At 58.6% G+C, this 20,799-nt stretch overlaps 2 protein-coding genes across 2 annotated transcripts; both read left to right on the forward strand.

The window, feature by feature from the left end:
- Positions 1–926: 926 nt before the first annotated feature.
- Positions 927–19,546, forward strand: LOC309414846 (E3 ubiquitin-protein ligase TRIM39-like; the record flags this gene model as incomplete). Its single annotated transcript, XM_082012222.1, has 11 exons — positions 927–1,568; positions 2,967–3,062; positions 3,275–3,505; positions 3,660–3,682; positions 4,161–4,276; positions 4,535–4,564; positions 4,817–5,043; positions 16,309–16,428; positions 17,395–17,417; positions 17,953–18,068; positions 18,966–19,546. 11 exons carry the CDS (start codon positions 927–929, stop codon positions 19,544–19,546), a joined length of 2,205 nt encoding a protein of 734 aa, XP_081868348.1.
- LOC309414865 (zinc finger protein RFP-like) lies at positions 7,186–13,439 on the forward strand (the record flags this gene model as incomplete). Its single annotated transcript, XM_082012241.1, has 7 exons — positions 7,186–7,605; positions 8,478–8,570; positions 10,319–10,549; positions 10,803–10,825; positions 11,145–11,260; positions 11,859–11,888; positions 12,390–13,439. The coding sequence occupies 7 exons, from the start codon at positions 7,186–7,188 to the stop codon at positions 12,983–12,985; spliced, it is 1,509 nt and encodes a 502-aa protein (XP_081868367.1). The 3' UTR covers positions 12,986–13,439.
- Positions 19,547–20,799: the final 1,253 nt, after the last annotated feature.

A 20,799-nucleotide genomic window follows, 5' to 3' on the forward strand; every position in this document is an offset into this window, starting at 1 on the left:
CCCAGCTCGCATGAAAACGCTCGCCGAAGCCTTTCTTGGCTGACGGCAGCCGCGGTGGGAGGGAGCAGCGGAGACCCTCCCCGCCTGGACACCGGCTGCGAGGCAACGGCGGACGAACGACGCCGGGACGAAGGGACGGCACGGCTTTTGAAGGTAAAAGCATTTTTCTGTGCTAAAAAAAGCAGGAAAAAGCGTCGGTCCAGACTCTCGGCTACGTTTCCACGGGCCAGAGAAACCCACCGGGACCTTGCAAGGTCTTGGAGGCACCGGCGGTCCCCAGGGACGTGCGGGCATCTGTGATCCGCAGCGGTCCCTCAGGGTGTTGGTCTGATGTCCCACCTTACCCCCAGGGTGTTGGGCTGATGGCCTGGGGGTCAGGCGTGCCCGAAATGTCTTCTCACAGGTGGGAAAGCCCTGCCCGGCGGCGAGTTGTACATCTGAAGCCTTAAGGTCACCCAAGAGCCGTTAGAGTCCTCCCAAACCAGCTCTACGGGGAAGGACACCTGAAGGGTGCCGAGGTCCTTCCCAAGCCTCGGCCAGGTCCTGCTGCTCTTGACCTCAGCAGCGTTTTCGGGCACCCCAGCCGCGCCACCACCGCTCGGGTGCCGGTAGGGTGTGAAATTCCTGCTCTAGCTGCCGAGTCACCACATCCACGGGTCTCCACGGGTTCAAAGGACAGGCTTGGGAGACCGAAAAAACTCAGCGTCTTTGGAAAAGGGCGAAAACGGGATGGGCACCTCCAATTCTCTTCCTCCCCACCCAACTGCCGCTTCCCAGCTCCGGCAGAGCAATATAAGTAAATCTACTGCCTGGAGCCCTCCTAGAAAGGGGCTGGATCTCAGCTTAGCCAATGGCTCCGAATCAGGAAGAGAACCCTCTCTCCTTCCCGGTCATTTGGAAGCGAAACGCAAGCCTGGTCCCTCTCCATGGCGGCCAGGATGCCTGTGGGAAGCCTTCGGGATGAAGCCTCCTGCTCCATCTGCCTGGAACTTTTCCAGGACCCCGTGTCCATCCACTGCGGGCACAGCTTTTGCCGGGCGTGCATCGCTCGGAACTGGGAAGGGCTGACCACCAACTTCTCCTGCCCCCGATGCCGGGAGACTGTGGCCCAGCAGAGCCTCCGACCCAACTGGGAGTTGGCCAACGTCGTTGAAGTAGCCAAGAGCTTGCACCTGCGACTGGCCGGGGAGGCGGAAGGAGGGGAGAACTTGTGCAAGGAGCACCAGGAAGCCCTGAAGCTCTTCTGCGAAGACGACGAAAGGCTTATCTGCGTGGTGTGTGACCGGTCCAAGGTGCACCGCAACCATTCTGTGGTTCCCGCGGACGAGGCCGCCCAGGAGTACAAGGTGAGCGGTTCACGGACGCGTCGCCGCGCCAAGGGCCGGAAGTTCCCGGTGTTGCTGCTCTTGATGGGTGCAGATACCCGTGTAGCCTCGGGGCTGTGGGATAAGCCACCCGTGGACTCGCCCACCCTCGTACTCTTGATATCAACTCTTGAGGCGGCATTACCTGTCCCGAAAAGAGGCGGGCGTAGGAGCACCAGACCCTTCGGGGTCATCCCTCCCGGTGTTGGGCCACGGGGGGCTTAGGGAGGAGTAAGGAAGAGGCGGATACGATCTCCCACCGCCACAACCCCCGTGGAAGCTTTTAATCTCACGGTTTGCAGTGCCGGGGCTTCGCCGAGCCTCGTGAGGCGGGTTTGGCCAGCAGCCGTAAGCGGCTCTGTCCCCCGGGATACGGGTCCCTCGTCAAGATCAGCCGGAAAAAAAAAAAAATGAGAGAAATCCTGAGCTCTTCTCCCGCCCCGCAGCTCCCGGAAATCTCCTTGACCTCGGTTTTAAAAAAAAAAAAGAAGAAAAAAGGGGAGGTTAATGGCTTTGGCACAGTCACGGGTGCCGCGAAACTTTCCCAGCACTTCCCCCAAGAGCAGCGGGGAGTTCCCTGTTGTTCCTGCTGAGCCAAAATCCACGAAATCGCAACCATTTCCAAAGAAATTACCCCCCCCCCCCCAATCTTTACCCTCAGCTCCTTATTTGTGTTTCTTTTTTTTTTTTTCCCCAATTCTAAAAGCTTCCCATCAATTACTGGCACCTGACCTAAGACCAAGCTACCAAAAAAACCCGCCCCAAAACACACCCAAAAATAAAAACTTTTCAGCTGAAGGTGGTGTTCCTGCCAGCCCTGCCCGCAGCAAAACGCCACCCTCCAGAGATCGCGGCTTGCGCGGGTCGGCCGCAGATGTCCGTCCCCGGCTGGCGTTCGATGCGAAAGCTCTCCGGCTGGCCCTGCTCGCGACCTGCAACGAGCCTGGTCTAATCCTGCATTGAGTTATTTTATTTTTATTTTTAAAGTATTTTTTATTTTATTTTTATCTTTTATTATTTTTATTTTTTAATTTTTATTTTACTTTTAATTTTTATTTTTATTTAGTTATTTTTATTATTAATTATTATTCTTATTTTTATTATTTTTTAGTTATTTTTCGTTTCATTTTTATTATTTTTATTATTATTATTTTTATTAATTTTTATTTTTATTAATTTTAGTTATTTTTATTTTTAATTTTTTATCTTTATTTTTAATTTTTATTTTATTTTTATTTTAAAATATTTTTATTTTAAATTTTTTAAAAAAATTAATTTTATTTTTAATTTTTCAATTTTTAATTTTTATTTTTTAAAAAAAATTATTTTTTATTTTATTTTTATTTTTTAATTTTTTAATTTTTTTTTTTTTCGCCTGGCTTCACCCCTCAGGACGTACTTTCTGGCAACGACGCCTCTGCGGACGCTCGGGCCGACCCGAGATCCGCTCCCTCCTGCGGTGGAGAAGCTGGAGGGAGCCAGGCTGCGTTTGAAGCCGGCCCCGGCGCAGGACGCGCCGTCGGGTGTTGCGGTACCAAAGTCCCTCCCTCGGGCGCCAGACAGCCGCGCCGCCAAACGAGGGACTTGTTTCTTTCCTCTCAGGAGCGAATCCAGACCCGGCTGCGGCTTCTGAAATCGGAGCAAGAGGCGCTTCAGTCGTCCGTGCAAGACGGAGAAAACAGAGTCCGGGACTACGCCGTAGGTGCCCGTGGCGCTTCCTCGGCAGGGCAACGGGAGGAGAGAGGAGGAACGTCTCTTCCTCTCTCCCGTGGGCGGGCGAGGAGGAGGAGCGGGTTAGCGTCTTCCCCACGGGCGTCTTTTGGGTGGGTCCCGCTAAGACCCACCGTTGGCTCTTGGTGCTCCCGTCCTGCTCTCTCCTTCCCGGTACGGCTGTGGCTTGCCCTCGGCAGAAGAGGACAGAAGCTGGAAAGGAGAAGATCGTGACCAAATTTACGCAGCTGCAGAGGTTCCTGGAGGAGCAGGAGTCCTTTCTGCTGACCCAGCTGGGGCGGCTGCGCGCGGAGATAACGAACGCGCACACAGAAATCCTCACCGGCCTTTCGGAGGAGGCGGCGAGCCGGGGCACGCTGACCGGCCAGATGGAGAGGCTATGCCAGCAGCCCGACTGTGAGCTCCTGAAGGTGAGACCCCGGGCTTCCCCAAAGCGCCGTGAAGGCCTCCAGCTCTCGGTTGGACACCCCGACGTGCTCAAAGAGGGACTTCACTAGAGCGAAAGCCCGTTACTCCGAGGGGAGGCGCGCCGGGTCACCAAGTCTCTTCTTCTCTCTCGTCTAGGACATTAAAACCACCTTGAGCAGGTACGTGGTCCTCGTCCGAGAAAAATTTCTCCGCAATCGAGCGGCGGGATACTGGGAGAAATCACGTATCTCCCAAGCCGGGAGAGCCAAGCAGGGCTGGGAAGAGCAGCTCCGTGGGCAAGCCAAGAAGACAGCCCATGGGATGGACACTCTTCCAAGGCAGCTTGCCAAAGGCTTCAGGGCTGGGCTTAAATAGAGCCCCTGGACCACGGGTGGGGGCGTGGGGTCCCAGGTGGGTCTGCTCAGGGATGTTAGTGCCCATTGGGACCCTGACGTAACCACCTCGTCCTCTGGCAGCTGAAGCAAATCATTAAACGTCTACAAGGGTGATGCGCGATGGCGTTGTGTAATTTGCCAAGACGTGTGGCACGGCGCAGACCCATCATCTTCCCTCCGCTAATTCTCCCCACCGACTGCTGATGAAGCGTTGAGTAGCGAACTACAACCAGGCGTAAATATATCCCCTCCTTCCTTCCAGGTGCGAGCGGGAAGTGTTCTCGCAGCCGCTCAATATCTCCCCTGAGCTGGAAAAGAAATTCTGTGATTTCACAGAGAAAACGGCAGTCGTCGAGGAGGCGATGGAGAAATTCCAAGGTACCGCGCGCAAGTCCGGAAAGGAAAACGTCATCGCGCTTCTCGGGGGGGTAGGGGCGGAACGAAGCCGTGTGAAAGAAATACAACCTGGTTGTTGAACGAGGGTTGGTTTTTGGGGGGTTTTTGTGGTGTTTTTTGGTTTTTTTTTTGCAAGATCCAACAAGGAGATTGCAAATGAGCAACGTTCCGGACTCCCGGGATTTTCACAGAAATTGGGAATTTATCTTTCTGCCTCTCACGTTTTTCTCTTTCCTCTAGGCATACTGGAGTTCAAGCTTCCTTTAAGAAGTAAGTGAGCCGAGCGCGTGCCCAACCAATCCAGCATATTAAATCGCAAAACGTAGTGAAACAAGCTCTCCTGCCCCTAAAAATTACCCCAAACTGCTCTGCTGCCTCCTTTCCTCCTCCTCCCACCCCGGTCGCACCACGAGGCGATACCTGGAGGGGTCCCAACTGGATCAGGTGGATGGGAAGGGAGGGAAGCAGCCCCGTGCCCCCCAAAATCTGCTGCGGTGAGCCTGACTCCCGCTCCCCCTCCAGCACGGGTGACGCTGGACTCGAAGACGGCCAACGCGGAGCTATGCCTCTTGGAAGACTGCAGCGTGACGTGGTGGGGAAGGTGTGAGAAGGACCTGCCCGCCAACCCCGAGACGTTCAAGGTCTACCCCTGCGTGCTGGGCTCCAGGGGCTTCGCGTCGGGCTGGCACTGCTGGGAGGTGGAGATCTGCGGACAAGGCGTGTGGGCCGTCGGGGTGGCCAAGGAGTCGGTGCCGAGGGAGACGTGGTTTCCCCTGGCTCCGGAAGCGGGAGTATGGGCGCTGGGTCATAGCAAAGACGGGTACAAGGCTCTGACCTCTCCCAGTGTCACCCCCTTGACCCTACGCAGTGCTCTCCAGCGGATATGGGTCTGCTTGGACTGTCGGGAAGGGAGGGTGGTGTTTTTTGATGCTCTGAGCAAGGCACAGGTCTTTGCTTTTCTGCGGGCTTCTTTCGAAGGGGAGACAGTCTACCCCTGGTTCTTGGCGATGGAGGATGCTCACCTCAAACTCTTTTCCTAAGGCGCGGGAGAAAAAAAATAAAAACCCCATCCACTCACCCCCGGGAAACAAACCAGGGGCTGAGTTTTGTCCCAAATCCACCGTAAGCCTCTGCGGCTCCGGGTGCTACAAGGAACCCGGACGACGCAAAACGCCGTGTGGAGCAGGAGCTCTGCAAAGCTTTTGCACGGCTCCGAGCTCGGATGACTCTCCAGAAATTCCTGTCCTGGGCTGGAGGGTCTGGACAGCCTTAGACCCATCTCTCCATCCCAGATGCTACCATGGCTGGAGATGGAGCCACTGGACAGAGGGGAATTGGTGGGACCAGAGAGACCGTATGCCAGGGACAACCTGGAAGAGGAATCAAGGGAAGGGGGACTCCCCCGGCATATCCCGACCTCAGTGATGGGTTATTTGTTTAATGCAAAATACAAAAAATAATTTGTTTAATACAAAATCCAGCTCCTTGCTGGAGCTGGCACCTGCCCGGCCATCAAGGACAACCTCCTTCCTCCCGCCCAAACCTCAAATGAAAGGGCAGCGGTGTTCAAATTCCGGGCCTTTAGTGGAAAATGGGACCATTTCCATGCCTTAAAATAGGTTTTGACTGTTCCTGGGTGCCTGCAAACTTGCACCAGCGGGGAATTAAACGTAAATGTGCAATCCTAAGTAATTTCTGCCTCGTGGGTCTTTTTGGGTTTTTTTCCATGGGTTTGTGGGTTTTTTTTTTTTTTGGAAGTTGCTTAAAATAACCGGAGGAAGGAAAAATCATCCTTGCTCCTCTCTAAAACCCACTGCACAGGGAGATGATAAACCCGAGTTTTCTGTGCTGTCAAACACAGCAAGTCAGTGGAAATAGAGGTGGTGAAAAGTCATCAGCAAGCCAGGAGTTGGCGTCGTTGGCGGCTCAGTCGGACCCTGACTCGGTGTGTAAAGGGGGAGTCAGAATTGGGAATAAACACACAGAAACGGGACTGCTCCTTTCGACGTTGGCTCGACGTCATCCCTGACGCGCTGGGCTTTAGCCAAGCAAGAGGTCGGACTTTTTCCGTGAGAATATACAACAGGGACAGGGGTTCGGATGAAGGTCCCTCAAGTCCTTGACGAAAATTGTCTTGAAATCTGGTGTTTGGCTCTGTCCCCTCTCTAACCCTGCTGGGCAGCTGCAGACAGCGGTTCGATCCTCCTCCTTTCCAGGCTGGATAATCCCAATCTCTTCCCATCCATCCTGGCGCGGGGGTGTTGGCTTGATGGTTGGACTTGACGATCGCAAAGACCGTTTCCAACCTTAACGCTTCTGCGACTTCATTCTGGGATTCCGTAACTTCCGTTCGGTGGCCTGACCCTGTCTGCCGTCTACTGGGACGGCCCAAACTGGTCCCCGCACCCAGACGTGGCCTCACGCGTGCCGACGGAGGGGAGCAGTCCCTCCCCTCTCCGCTCTTGCTAACGCAGCCCCGTACGCGGTTGATGCCTTCGGCGTACGGTCCCGCCGCTGACTCGTAGACAACCGGCCGCCCCCGGGACCCTGACGTCCTCTTCCACGGCCGGTCCCGGGGCAGGAGCGTATCCCACCCTGCGTGTCGTGGGACGCGTCTCCAGCCCGCCCTGGTCCCGCTGACGAGCAGCCCTGCCCTCCCGCCTATCTGCCGGCTCGCAGCTGGCTCAGCGAAGCCGGCCGAGCCGCAAGCGCTGGGAGGCGGGCGAGGGGGACGCGCCGCGCGCCTGCTCGCCCTCTTCTCGCTCCTCCCCGCCGTTTCGTGGCGTTAGGGAAGCCGACGTCCCCCCGCCGAGGCAGGAGGAACGTCCTCCCCTCCTTCCCGCGAAGCTCAGCTCCTTCGAGCCCATCCCAGGGGCACGCCGGCGCGAGCCATGGCTACGCAGAGCCCGGCGGAGAGCCTGCGGAGCGAAGCCTCCTGCCCCGTCTGCCTGGGTTACTTCCGAGACCCCGTCTCCATCCCCTGCGGCCACCACTTCTGCCGGGCGTGCATCGCCCGCTGCTGGGACGGGCTGGAGGCACCGTTCTCCTGCCCGCGCTGCCGGCAGACGGCTCCGCGGAAGGGTTTCCGTCCCAGCTGGGAGCTGGCGAATATTGCCGAAATCGCCAGGCAGCTGAGCCTGCGGGCAGGAGGAGGAGGAGGAGGATGGGAGGATCTGTGCGGGCAGCATCGGGAGGCTCTGAAGCTCTTCTGCAAGGAGGACCAGCAGCTCATCTGCGTGGTGTGCGACAGGTCCCGGGCTCACCGCTTCCACGCCGTGGTCCCCGTTGAAGAAGCCGCCCAGGAATATAAGGTAAAGCCCAGAGACGTGCTCCCATCTCCCCAACCTTCGTGGAAAATCCCTTTCCAGGGGCAAAACGCGGCCGTTCGGCCGCGGCCGCTCTCCACGCGGCTCCGCTGCAAGCGGGGGTCTTCGGGTCTCGCTTACCCACGTGCTTCCTCTTTGCATTTTTTATTGCGCGGACATCGTTTTTTCAAAATGTTCCTACTGGGATCCCCCCCCCGACCCCCTTTTAATTTATTGATCTTTTGCCAACGGCCCGGGAGAAATAGAAAAATTCCTTCTTAGCCTTTTTCCTCTTCGAACTCCGCTATCGACTCGACTGTCCTGAAACACTGACGATAAGTATCCAAAATAACGTAAAAATGACTCGGAGGTCCTGACTGCGTATTCGTGCCCCTGTTCGCCGTTGCGTTCGCAGCGTGCGAGCCGTTGGCGCTGAAGGGCTTTTGTGGGTTCGAAAAGCAACTTGCCTAAACGCACGCTAAATAAACCCAGGGAGGGTTGTTAAATACAGATGCGTTTACCCCAGAGCCACCGAGTTCCGGAGGCTGGGAGTGGTTTTGGGGGAAATCTCGCTCTGCGCTTATCTTGCTCTTACAGGCTTCCCGGGACACGGGTGTTTTGCTCTTCTGTAGGATTTTTCCCCACGCTTGCAGCAAGGTTGGTGTTTGCAGGTTGCATTTCTTTGCCTAGGACTTCAGAGCAGCGTAGGTCGCTTGTGGATCATCTTCCTCTTCCTCCTCCTCTTCCTCCTCCGCTCCGTGCGGAGCGGCCAGCGTTCGGGCAAAGCCTCTCCCATCTAAGACGAGGGCAGAAGTAATTTTAGCGCAGAAAAAGGCTTTTTCGCAGTTCCTCCAAGAACATCTTTTCTTTTTCCTCAGGAGGAAATCCAGGCTCGCCTGCAGGCTTTGAAGGAGGAGAGAGAGAAATACCTGGAGAGCAGAAAAACCGGAGTAAGGACCAGCTCGTACCTGGTAGGTGCCCTCCGGCACCCGCCCCACATTGCTGGTGTGTTTTGAGGCCGGATCTCGCACCTTCGGTTTGCGGAGTGTCCAGGCGCCGGCCAAGCCTGTGCTTATCTGCCGGGGCTTCGCTTCGGCTGGAGCCTGCACCGGGGAGATAATATTGCAGCTCCTCTGCAAGGGAGCTGGTGGGGGCAGACGTAGAGAAATGGGCTGGAAGGTGTTTTGGTTCTCTCCCGAGCCCAGAGAGTTGTGGTGAACGGCGTTAAATCCGGCTGGCGGCCGGTCACAAGCGGTGTTCCCCAGGGCTCGGTTCTGGGGCCGGTCTTGTTCAATGTCATTATCGATGACCTGGATGAGGGGATCGCGTGCTCCCTCAGTAAGTTTGCAGGTGACACCAAGCTGGGTGGGAGTGTTGATCTGCTGGAGGGCAGGAACGCTCTGCAGAGGGATCTGGACAGGCTGGGTCGATGGGTCAAGGTCAACTGTATGAGATTTAATAAGGCCAAGTGCAGGGTCCTGCACTTTGGCCACAACAACCCCACGCAACGCTACAGGCTTGGGGAGGAGCGGCTGGAGAGCTGCCTGGGGAAAAGGACCTGGGGGTGCTGGCTGACAGCCGGCTGAACATGAGCTGGCAGTGTGCCCAGGTGGCCAAGAAGGCCAACAGCGTCCTGGCCTGTATCAGCACTAGTGTGGCCAGCAGGAGCAGGGAAGTGATTGTGCCCCTGTACTCGGCACTGGTGAGGCTGCACCTTGAATCCTGTGTTCAGTTTTGGGACCCTCACTACAAGGAGGACATTGAGGTGCTGGAGCGTGTCCAGAGAAGGGCAACGGAGCTGGGGAGGGGAATGGAGCACAAGTCTGATGAGGAGCGGCTGAGGGAACTGGGGGTGTTCAGTCTGGAGCAGAGGAGGCTGAGGGGAGACCTTATCGCTCTCTACAACTACCTGAAAGGGGGTTGTAGCGACGAGGGTGTTGGTCTCTTCTCCCAAGTAACCAGCGACAGGACGAGAGGAAACGGCCTCAAGTTGCGCCGGGGGAGGTTTAGATTGGATATTAGGAAAAATTTCTTCACCGAGGGAGTAGCCAAGCACCGGCACAGGCTGCCCAGGGAAGTGGTGGAGTCGCCATCTCTGGAAGTGTTCAAAACACGTGTGGACGTGGCGCTTCAGGACATGGTTTAGGGGACACGGTGGCGCTGGATTAATGGTTGGACTTGATGATCTTGAAGGTCCTTTCCAACCTAGTGATTCTGTGAAATCTCCCTCTTTCTGAGCCCAGCTGAGGTTGTACCTTTTGGTTTTGCTTCCAGGCTGAGCTCCCCGAGTACTCCCTGCTACCACCTAAATCCCCGGCGCGACGGCTCGCGGTCAAATTCACCCTTGTATTGACGGAGTGTCACTGAGGATGGGGTATCCCGAGACCAGCCCGGTGGCCTTGAAGCACTAATCTGTTTTTCTTGGGTTTCACGGGGTTTTTCTGTAGCCCCCGGCACCTCCTGCCCACCTTGCAGAGCTTCACCTGAGGCCGCTCTGATTCCTCCTGCGACGGTCTGGGGGTTGTCGCAGCCCCGCAGGCTGCGCCAGCCTCGGGGACGTGCCGCCGAGGGAAGCCAGAACGGTGCCAAAATGATCCAACGAGGGATGTTTTCGGCCAGCGCTAGAGCCGTAGAGACCGCTGCGGCACCCCTTCCGCCGCCCGGGGGGGTCTCCTGCCCCCTCTCCCATCCCTTTTGTCCCCATCTCTCGTGTCGGCAGGAAAAAACCAAAACCGAAGGGAAGAGGATAGCGCGCGAGTTCGAGGAGCTGCGCCGGTTTTTGAAGGACCAGGAGCACCTCCTCCTGACCCAGCTGGCCGACCTGGACGGGGCCGTCGCCAGGGCCCGGCAGGGAGCGGTGGCGAAGGTCTCGGAGGAGATGGCCCACCTCGACACCCTCATCTGGGAGATGGAGGGGAAATTCCAGCAGCCGGCGAGCCAGTTCCTGCAGGTGGGAGCCCAAAGCATCCGGAGCCGGCGGGGGAAAGGAGGGGTAGAGCGAAGCCTGAGACCCGGGAGCCCAAATTCTGCCCCGTGGGGACTCCCTGGGGTCTTCTGGCGTGGCCGGGGGACGGGCAGGGTCCTCTCTGCTACTGCCTCTAAAAACAAAAGTTTTTAGACATTTATTTAACTTTTGTTAGAAGAAACAACATTTTTGTTGTTCCTCTTCCCCAACCCTCTCTCCTCTCTCTTCCCACCTTTAGGACATCAAAAGGCTCCGGAATAGGTAACGCGGCTCCTTCTCGCTTTCCCCGCGCTCCGGAGAGGTCCGGCCGCCCCGGGGGGCAATCCCGGGGTTGGGGTCCCAAACCGGATGGCTGTAGGCGGGCGCTCAGCCTCCCCCCGCGCTGCTTTGCCTTCAGAAATGCCGGTTCGGCGGCCGCCCGGGGGAAGCAGACGGCGAGGAAGCCGGGCAGGGGCTGGGGGCTTTGGTTTGCTCCCGGAGGAACCTCCTCGGTCCCACCACGCAGCCTCTCCTGGGTTGTTTAAGGAGGACAAAAGGAGTCGCCGAATCTCCCACGCAGGTTTTTCCGCCCTCTTTGCAGTTGCGAGGTGATGAAATTCAACCCTCCGGCGGAGGTGTCGGCGGCTCTGGAAAGGCGACTGGAGGACTTTGCTCGGAGAAACGTCCTCGTGAGAAGCGCGCTGAGGAGATGCCAAGGTACGGCGCAGGGACAGGAGGGCCACGCTGTCTGGGGGACACGGGGCTCCCGTGTGCCGGCGGCTGGCGCAAAACCCGCCCGGTTACTCCTGGAAATAAATGCAGCTGAGACTTTTAACCAGAGGAGGACACCGACAGTTTTTCCCGGGGCAAAAATAGCGGGGAAGTGGAGGGGAGAGAAAAACAAGCTCAGCAAAGGCATCTCCTCGCCCACGTCCCGCGAGAAAAGCGGATTCAGAGCTGCTGGTGCGGTTCTCCCCCAAGCTGGTGGGGAAAATTGAGGTTCAGGTGGGGGCAAAGCCAGGGAAGGGGTGCTGCGGCGGGGGGAGAAATCTGGGGACACATCTCTCGGGGGGGTTTATCTCGGCCAGGAGGTTCGTCTCCCCGGGCTTCGGGAGAGCTGTGTAGCTATCGCGGCATCGATACCCGCACCAAAGCGGGTCGGCCCCGAGCCTCCGCACCCAGCCCAGCCCCACGCGCTGGGTGTTTCCCCTCCCGAGCCTCCCCTCAGCTCTTGCGGCTCCCCAGCCCGCACCATCCAGCGAAGCGGCAGCCCGTTTGCCCGAACCTGACGCCACGAAATCTCTCTCCTCTTTAGACAGCCTGATGTTCACGCTGCAAGAGCCAAGTAAGTCGACGGTGGTGGGTGGGAGGGACCGGGGGGGGGGTTTTGGCTTGTGGAAGAGATGCCGGCGGAAAAAAAAAAAACCCACCGCAATGCCCCCAGGGAAAGGAAGGGTGACGGCAGCCTGACGTTGAGGCTCCTGGTGTATCCCAGGGGCTGAGATATGGTCCTGGTAACGCCACATGCCCCTCTGGGACCCAAAGAAAAGGGACCCGAGAAGAGCGTTTGCACTTCCCCTTCCCTCCCCCCGAATTTCCCACCGTCCCCTCCCCACGCCTCTGCTCCGTGCTTGGTCCTCTCCCCCTTCTCCTTTCACCCGGGGGCATCTCCGCGGGGGGACCCCGAGGCTAGTGCCACCCCCACACCTGCCCGCGCCCCCTCTGGAGCATCCAGAGCCGGGGGAAGCCGGAGAGCGGGGCCGGTCCCGGATGCCGGGAGGACGGGAGCCACCCCCAGCCTCCCCGGGACCTACCTCCAGGACTCCGGTTCTCCCTTGTCCTGCAGCCAACGTCACCCTGGACCCCGCCACGGCTCACCCCAACCTCCGCCTCTCCGAGGACCGAAAAGAAGCCCGGGGCCAGCTGCTGCCGCAGGAGCTCCCGGACGACCCGCAGAGATTTGACTTTGAACCCTGCGTGCTGGGCTGCGAGGGCTTCGCCTCGGGGCGGCACTTCTGGGAGGTGGAGGTGGGGCAGGGGGGCGTCTGGGCCCTGGGGGTGGCCCGAGCCTCGGTCAAGAGGAAGGGGCCGATGAGCCTCACCCCCAAGGAGGGGGTCTGGGCGTTGGAAGCTTATCACTCCCTCACATCCCCCCGCGCCAACCTGCGCCTGAACCCGCTTCCCAGGAGGGTGCGGGTCTCCTTGGACTACGAAGGGGGGCGGGTGGCGTTTTTCAGCGCGGAGGACGATGCTCCCCTCTTGGTTTATACCAGAGCCTCGTTCAACGGCGAGAGGGTCTTCCCCTGGTTCAAGATGGGGATGGGGGCTCGTTTGCAAGAGGTGACCCAGATCCCAGCCGCGGAGGACCAGTCGGTGGCCGGGCAGCTGATGTCCGCTCTGGACCGGGTCGGGTTCAGCTCTCACCTCCGCATCTGTCCTTGAGGGGTCCCTCGATCTGACTCGAACGAGAGCGACGTCTCCCGCCCGACGCCGGCCGGTCGCTGCTCCGAGCGTCTCGCCGAGGGAACTTGCTGTTCCTCTCCCGCGTCCCGCTCCGTTGGGAGCCCTGGGGTGGCGCCCGGAGGGCGAGGATGAGGAGACGGGACGGCGGCGAGGAGGACGTACCCGCCGGCGCGAGGCGATGGGGTCGGCACGTCAGAAGGAAGGGAACGCCGAGGGGGTGATCAAGGATGGAGAGCGCTCACGACTTTCAAACGTGTGGTCTTTTTTACTTTATTTTGCCTTTAACGCAGTAAATCCTCCCGTTGATATCTCCTTCCGAAGTGTTTTCTTTCTGACATCAGTTGCAAGGCAGATCCAGAGTCCGTTCCGCAAAGGGAGGTCGCCTCTCTCTAGGACCTGGCTTGGTTTGGGGAGCTGGGCTCCGTTTTTGGTATTTATTTTAAATAAAAAACCCACGTTCTTTTGCACTCTCCACTTTCCGCCTTCCCATGGGTGCATTACTCTGGATTTCTTCCCTTTTGGGTCAGCAAGGTGAAGAAAAGCTGGGTGGGATGGGGACACCTCGCTTAGCTTTCCACCTTCTCGTGGTGGACCTCCCGCCGTTCAGGCAACCTTTGCGGGCAGCGAAGGGAAAGCAACGCACCTGGAACGCAATTTTCCGTTCCATTATACGCGTTCAGCTCCCTGGTAACCCCCAGGAAAAGCCGGTTTCTCGCTGTCGGGTGTTGAGGGGGGATACGACGGGATAAACGGTGCCGGAGGCTCCTGGGGCTCTGCTGGTTAGACGTTCCTCGAGCTGGTGAAGCGACACAGGTTCTGGCATCGCCACCCGACTCACCTACACCCATTCCCTCAAAAACGGCCGGTTTTCTTCCGAGGAAACCCGAAAGAGGAAGAGGCACCCCCAAAATAAATGGAGTTTATTGATTACAGAACCGCCAAGAGGAACCAGAAGCGAGGGTGGGAGGGAGCGGGCAGCGCTGGGCTCGGAATAACCGGCGCGATACGAACGGGCGCCCCGTGACGAAGCCCCGTCTCGCCGTCCCCGCCGCGGGCCGGCTGCCAGCCGGCGTCCCGGTGCCGCCGCTCGTCACGCTGCGTATCTCCCCCCTCCGCCCGGCGCGTCGCCGTCGCTCGGGAGCCGCCGGGCTTCCCGCGGCGGGAGCTCAGGCGCCAAGGTTTATTAAAAAAGGGGCGATGGGGGCTACCGGGGACGGCTTCTGAGCAAACCACCTGGAAAACTTCTCTCTTTCTCCCTTCTCACCCCCTTTCCCACAGCCCCGGCGGGGAGGAGCGTCACCCTACGTGTCACCGCGTGTGTCGGGGCCGCGTCCTGGCACCCGTTGGAGCCCGGGGAGGGCGGAGGGGAAGACGAATAGACGGGCTGTCCGCGCAGGACGGACCCGCGACGGCGACCCGGGGCAAAAGCTCTCGAGTTGCTCTGCCAGGACGTCTTTGTGGGTGGCCGGAGGTCCCCGACGCACCGTGGTCCCACCACGCTCCTCTCGGAGGCAGCGTCCGGGGTCCCGGTAGAACTCCGTGCTTTCCTCGGAGGCGGAGATCGACGTTTTTCCGACTCCTGCAGGGCCACAGGCTCCCTCGGCGTCTCTAACCCCCACCCCGCCCCGGCTCTCCTCCCGCGTAGTCTGGAAATAGGCGATGCCGATGCCTCCGCTCCGGCTGGTTTTCCAGGCTCCTCTACATGCTCTCAGGGCGCGACTCATTCCCCCGGCCGTTGGCACCTGATTTTGAGATGAAAGGAGCCGTGCCCCACGGCGCGGAGCCGCTCGCCACCCAAGCGCAAAGCAGCCCAGCTCGGACGGAGGAGTCCCATCAGACGCCGGCATCCACCCGTGTCCGGCGGGACACGTCGCCTCCCAAGGCGCTCACCCCGGGCCACCCTTCCCCAGGAAGGGGCTGCAGGGCGATTGCTCCCAGTCCGGCCGTTCCCGGGGCGAGGAGGCTCCCCCGGGGCTTTTCCTGATGGGAACAGTTTGCTGGAAATGAGTCTTGCATCTCCGAAGCCGGCCGAGGGATCGCGGCTGGGGGAGTTACCTCCGTTGGTAGCCCTTCAGCTGGGTCACAGTCACCCTGTCTCTACGAGTCCCACTTGCTGCCGTGCAAAAAAAAAAAAAAAATACAGATATAGTTGGCCACGGAGCTCAACGAAGGAGCAATGAGTCATAAATTGCGTAGAAACATTTCCCTGTGCGCTCAGAGCCAGGACGGTGCTTCTTGGAGGGCACGTGGCGATGGGCGGCTGTCGGCGCAGGCGCGGCCGGGGGTCCCAAGGACCCCAGAGCTTGCGCCCCTGTACGTGCGTCGAGCCCCTCTCCCAGCACCCACAGGGTTCTGGTTGCACATTTCCCTCCCGGTTTCGTTACGCTTTCCCCATCCGTGGTGCCAACCAAGCCTCAAGAGCTCCTCAACCTCCCGGCAGCCCGAACGTCTTTCGCCTCCAGCCCTTTCCTGCTGGCTTTGCCCAGCGCCCAGCCCGAAAGGGAGGGTGACAAAAGCGGCGAGGTGACAGCCCCCACCGGCTCCCCCGGAATAAAGAGCTGGAAGGTTGAGAAGGGAGAAAGATGAGGCTCCCGGCAGATCAGGCCAAGGGTGTCGCCACCTCCTGCCCAGGAGACATGGCACAGAGGGTTGACTGGCGGGCTCGGCGCATCCCTGTCGCGGCTTTCCCCGGGACGGGGCAGGAACAGGAAGGGAAAGATCCAGCCCCATCAAAGGCATAAAAACAACAGGTTTTTTCAGTTTGCTTCAGAAGGAACTCAGGCGGATGTTAAGTTTTCTGGAGGAAGAGAGGGAAGGTCTCCGAGGAAGGACAGCTACCTCCAGGAAACTGGAGGATCTGGTAGGTGTCGGCACCCCTGACCCGTCGGTCCCTGGGCAGTAACACGCCGACTTCGGGGTGATGGGATCCTCTTCGGTCGCTTTGCACCGCTGCCGTGCTGGTAGCCACGGGAACGTCGCGGCTTTCTGCCCGAGTTCACGCGAGTCTCTTTGTGGCTTTTGTCACCATCTCTCCGTGTTGCTTTTTGCGTCCAGTTGATTCCTTCCCCCTCCCGCGCCGTTTCTCTAGGAATTCGGGGAAAAGCGAGGAGGTATTTGGGTTCACAGATGATCTCCTCCCGTGGGAAACGCCTTCCCACGAATGCCCCGTGGTATTTCCCACCCCCCTGCTCCTTCGTTTGCATCTTAAAAGGGGAGGATAGAAGCTGAGCCCTGGCAGACCCTGCTCAGGTTTAGGCACGCCGCAGGTCCCGGGAGGACGCGAGCTCTTCTTCTTCTCACAGCTGGAAGACCTGAAAAATGAGATCGAGAAGAGGCAAGCCAAAACTGCCACCAGAACCCCGGAGGAGGTTTCCCAGCTGGACACCTCGACGCAAGGGCAGGAAGAGAAGAGCCAGAAACCGGTGAGTGAACTCATCCAGGCGATGACATGGATGAACGTCCAGTTCCAAGGGAAAACTGCAGGGAGGGTCCTCCCCACCGCGAGCTTGATTAGTTGGGTTTCCCTAGTTGCAGTTCGCTCCTGTTCCATCCGTAATTCTGAAACGCCCAAGGGGATGAGGAGGGGGAGATTTGTAGCCTGGAAGGACGGGGAGAAAAAAAAAAGGGGGGGTCAAATTCCTGTGGGTGGGAGGGAAAGTCGAGGGCTGGTGGGTCCCTATGGGGTGGGGAACGAGAGGGTCACAGAATCACTAAGGCTGGAAAGGATCTTCAAGATCATCAAGTCCAACCATTAACCCAACGCCACCGTGTCCCCCAAACCGTGTCCTGAAGTGCCACATCCACGTGTTTTTTGAACACTTCACCCCATCTTTGCAGCGCCTGAGGGAGGGGAGCAGGGCGGCCCAGAGCATCGGGCAGGGCTGAAGGCAAGCTGGGAAGGCAGCCCAGGGGGTGGACCAGCAGGGTCCATGGCCGTGCTCCTCCAAGGCATCCTGCAAAAGGACCAAAAACACCCAAACAAGCCAAAAAACCCCAGGACGGCGCTTAAATAGAGCCCCTGAGCCAGGGGTGAGGGGTGGGGGGGTCTCAGGTGGGGCTGATCAGGGTCGTTACTGCCCATTAGTGCTGCTGGGGGCCCTGGGAAGCTGTGGTGCTCTAATGGGATTATGGAGCAGATGGAGCCTCGGAGGTGTCCGGTGAGAGGCTGCAGCAAGAGGGTTTTTTTTTCTAAATTTGGGGGAAAAAACGTCCTTGCTTCCCTGGTTCAGGGTCCCTCTCAATGTGGGCATCTCCATCCCTGCCCCGAGCCGGGGGTTGGAGCAGAGACCCGGGAGGTCCATCCCTAACCGAAGAGTCCAACGTTGCTGCGGTTGGAGGAGGAACGCTCAAGCTGAGCTGCCTCTTCTCCTTCTCTCCTCTCTCCCCAGGATGTGAAAGGCAGTGGCAGCAGGTACGTCGGCCTCTTGTGGCTCTTCCGCGAGCTTTTCGGAGGGTGATGACCCTGCAGGAGAAAACTCATCGGTGGCTTCTGAATACACCCCTGCTGCAGGGAAACTGCCAGAGTCTGGAGGGGTGTTCCGGGGACCACCGCTACGGGCACGTCCCTGCTCTTCCTGAGGGATTCCTCTCCTGACGGCGTCCGGGGAGGCGTTGATCAAAGGAGCTTCAGCCTCAAAATGACCTCCACGTTGGTCAACGGCTGGCTTTAACTTCACTGCAAAGCCTTGGCTCTTTTCTCTAGCCTAGTCCTGCCGAGCTGCGCCTTCCTCAAGGTCTACATAAAAAAACCCCAATTAAAAAAAAATTAATCCAACAGGGAAATCTGGCCTTTACTTTCCTTGAGGTTTGGGTTGCCAAGGGGGTGAGGTGAAAAACCCAACGTTCTAGCAATACCCTCACCTCATTCCCGACGCCATCAGGTTTCCTGAAATGACGGCAATCGCTCCGAAAAGCGTGGATCGTTTTTATATTTCTCCTCCCTCCAGGTGTGGGAAAGTGACTTTCCAGCTGCCGGTGGATGTTTCTCCAGAGTCAGAAGAGAGAGTTTGCCACAACTCGTGGAGGAGCAGCGCTCTGAAGGAAACTCTGAAGAAGCTACAAGGTACTAAGAAGGGCTTGAGGAGGAGAAAAAAAAATAGGGTAGCCGTATTTTGGGGAGAGCTGGAAGAGCTGAGCTGCCCTTAGCTCATTCTGGGTGCACTTCGGGAACAGAAATACTGCAGGGAGAAACCCTGAGGTGGAGGAGAGGAAGAGCAAAGGGCTTTTCCTGGGCAGAAGAAACGACGGTTTCATACCCGTCTCACTCCTCGCTCCCCTAATTACACGTGTTTGGTCCTAATTCCTGAAAGCAGCTCAGGGGTGAAGAACGGGCGGCTCTGGGGCTCGGCTCCCCCTCCAGCCTCGACCTTCCCAAAACCGCGGCCGAGCGAGGACGCAAGGGCGGTCGCGCCTGTTGGGCGCACCGAGGGCGCCGGGAACAGAGGCTGAAGGAAGAACACAAAAATCAGGGCGACCCAATGAGTTTCAAACCCACCCCAGGGCAGAGCCCTCGCCTCGGAACCGAAGCATTTCCGAGAAACGGGTACGGAAACGGGCTGACCCAATTCGTCGCCCGGTCTTGGGGTTTCAGCTCTTTTGGGTTTTTGTCAGTCGCGCGCTCAGCCAAACCAGTCTGGCCTCGTCCCGCGGTTGACGCTGCAGGACACGACCTGCTCGGGACTTTGCCGGTTTACAGCCCATGCGTCGCTTTCCCTCATTTGGTTTTTTTTTTTTGTTTGTTTTTCTCCCCTCAGTATTTTTTTTTGGCCTGACGTAGCCTAAAACCCGCAGGGGTGTTTGCAGGCGTCTGTTGCCCGTTACCTTTTCCTTTTGTTTTTTTGGGGTTAAAACCAGCTTTTCTGCCGCCCGTACGGCACCCTCCCCCTTCTTGGGGGTGCTTCCATCTCGGGATGCTTTTGCCCTTCGGATGCCAAGCTGGCTCCTGCTGGCCCCCTCCGAGCCCCCCGCACCCCTGGGATGCTCAGCCTTGCTTCTGACACCCCTGCCCCCCACCCCGCAGCCGTCGTGACCCTGGACCCCGACACGGCGCACCCCGACCTCATCCTCTCCGAGGACCGCAAGAGCGTGAGACGCGGGGAAGGACGCCGGGACCTGCCCGATAACCCGGAGCGATTTGACTACTGGCCCTTCGTCCTGGGTTGCCAGGGCTTCGCGGCCGGCCGGCATTGCTGGGAGGTGGAGGTGGGGGACGGGGGGGACTGGGCTGTGGGGGTGGCCCGCGAGTCCATCCGTCGGAAGGGGCATCTCAGCCTCTGCCCCCAGGGAGGGATCTGGGGGGTGGAGAAGTGGGGGGGACAGGTTCGGGCGCTCACCACCCGCAAGGTGACCCTCCTGCCCCTCCGCTGGGTGCCCCGGCGGGTCAGCGTCCACCTTGACTACGCCGGAGGGACGGTGGCTTTCTTTGATGCCGATGAGGGGGGGCTCATGTTCATTTTTTCCCGCGCCTCCTTCACTGGGGAGAGGGTCCGCCCGTGGCTCTGGGTGGTGGGGGCCAGGTCCCAGCTCAGGCTGTGTCCCTGAGAGATGGGGACCAGCCTGTGCCCCGACTTTCTGCAGCCTGAGGGGACAACCCTTGCTACCCCTGGGACCGCGGGGAAGAGAAGAAAAGGGCACTTGGGCTTTTGCGTTTCCTCCTTCCCCGTGAAGAGGGGGGCTGAGGCACAGGGAGAAGAGAGAAGCCTGGGAACGTTGAGGCAAAGAGAGGGGAAAAGCTCCGGGGCACGGAACGGGGAGATAGTGGGGGAGAAGGCAGGGTGACAGCAGTAGAAAGGGTTGCCTGGTTAAGTAGAGACGTCCCCATCTGAGCTGGTCACCTCCGAGACCCTCGAGTCCAACCGTCACCCCAACGCCCCCGCGCCCGCTCAGCCGCGTCCCCAGGCGCCGCGTCCACGCGGTTTTTGAACCCGCCGGTGACGGCGAGTCCCCCACCTCCCCGGGCGGCCCGTGCCGACGTCCGACCGGTCTCTCCGTGAGGAAATTTTTCCCGATATCCAACTGAAACCTTCCCCGGTGCAACTTGAAGGTCTTTTCCCATCCTAAAGATTCCGTGAAACAAAGGGATTCAAACTTGACCTTCGTTTCCCCCAGTTGCACCAGTTTAGGTGCCATTGCCCTAAACCAGCTGGTTTCTCCCTTAGAAAGGACCCAGGGGTGGCCGGTTCCAGCGCACTGTGACTTTCGGGTGTCAGGGGAGGTTTGTCCCAGCCTTCAGTGTGGAGTTTTACCCCCGTGGTATCTTTGCTGACGGGAAGTTCGCACGTGGCAAAGCTCCTGAGCCTCAGCTGATTCCTCTCTTCTCCAAAAGTCGGTATGTGAAACCTCCATGTTGTAGATCATTAATAATAAAAAAAACCCTCCAAAAAACCCCCATGGTTTTCTCCTCCGTGTCTTTCCCTCTGGTTGGGACCGGCAGCGGGCAGGAGAGCAGCGTGGCACGTGGCTTCCGTCCCTTGGTCACCTGCGTGGGGCTTGCGGACCTTCCTGGGCGCGGGCTCACACCGGGAATGGGATTTAGTTAACCAAAACTCCAGCTCCCCTCCTTGAACCTGACGTCCGGAAGCGGCAAATAACCGGACAGAGAAGAATAGCGCAGCGTGTAAAGCTTTTTACTTCATCGAAAAGCGTAAGACCGGAGAAGACCGGGATGCTGTGGGGCAGACGCGGCTCCATTTGTCGGCCAACGATGCCCCAACTTGGGGATGACCATGAGACACCGACCCACAGAAATGCTCAACCCTTTGGCATCGCTAGGGATGGAAAGGGAGGCCGGGAAG

The sequence above is a fragment of the Phaethon aethereus genome (assembly GCF_964289735.1).
Source record: "Phaethon aethereus genome assembly, chromosome: 33".
NCBI classification, from domain to species: Eukaryota; Metazoa; Chordata; class Aves; order Phaethontiformes; family Phaethontidae; genus Phaethon; species Phaethon aethereus.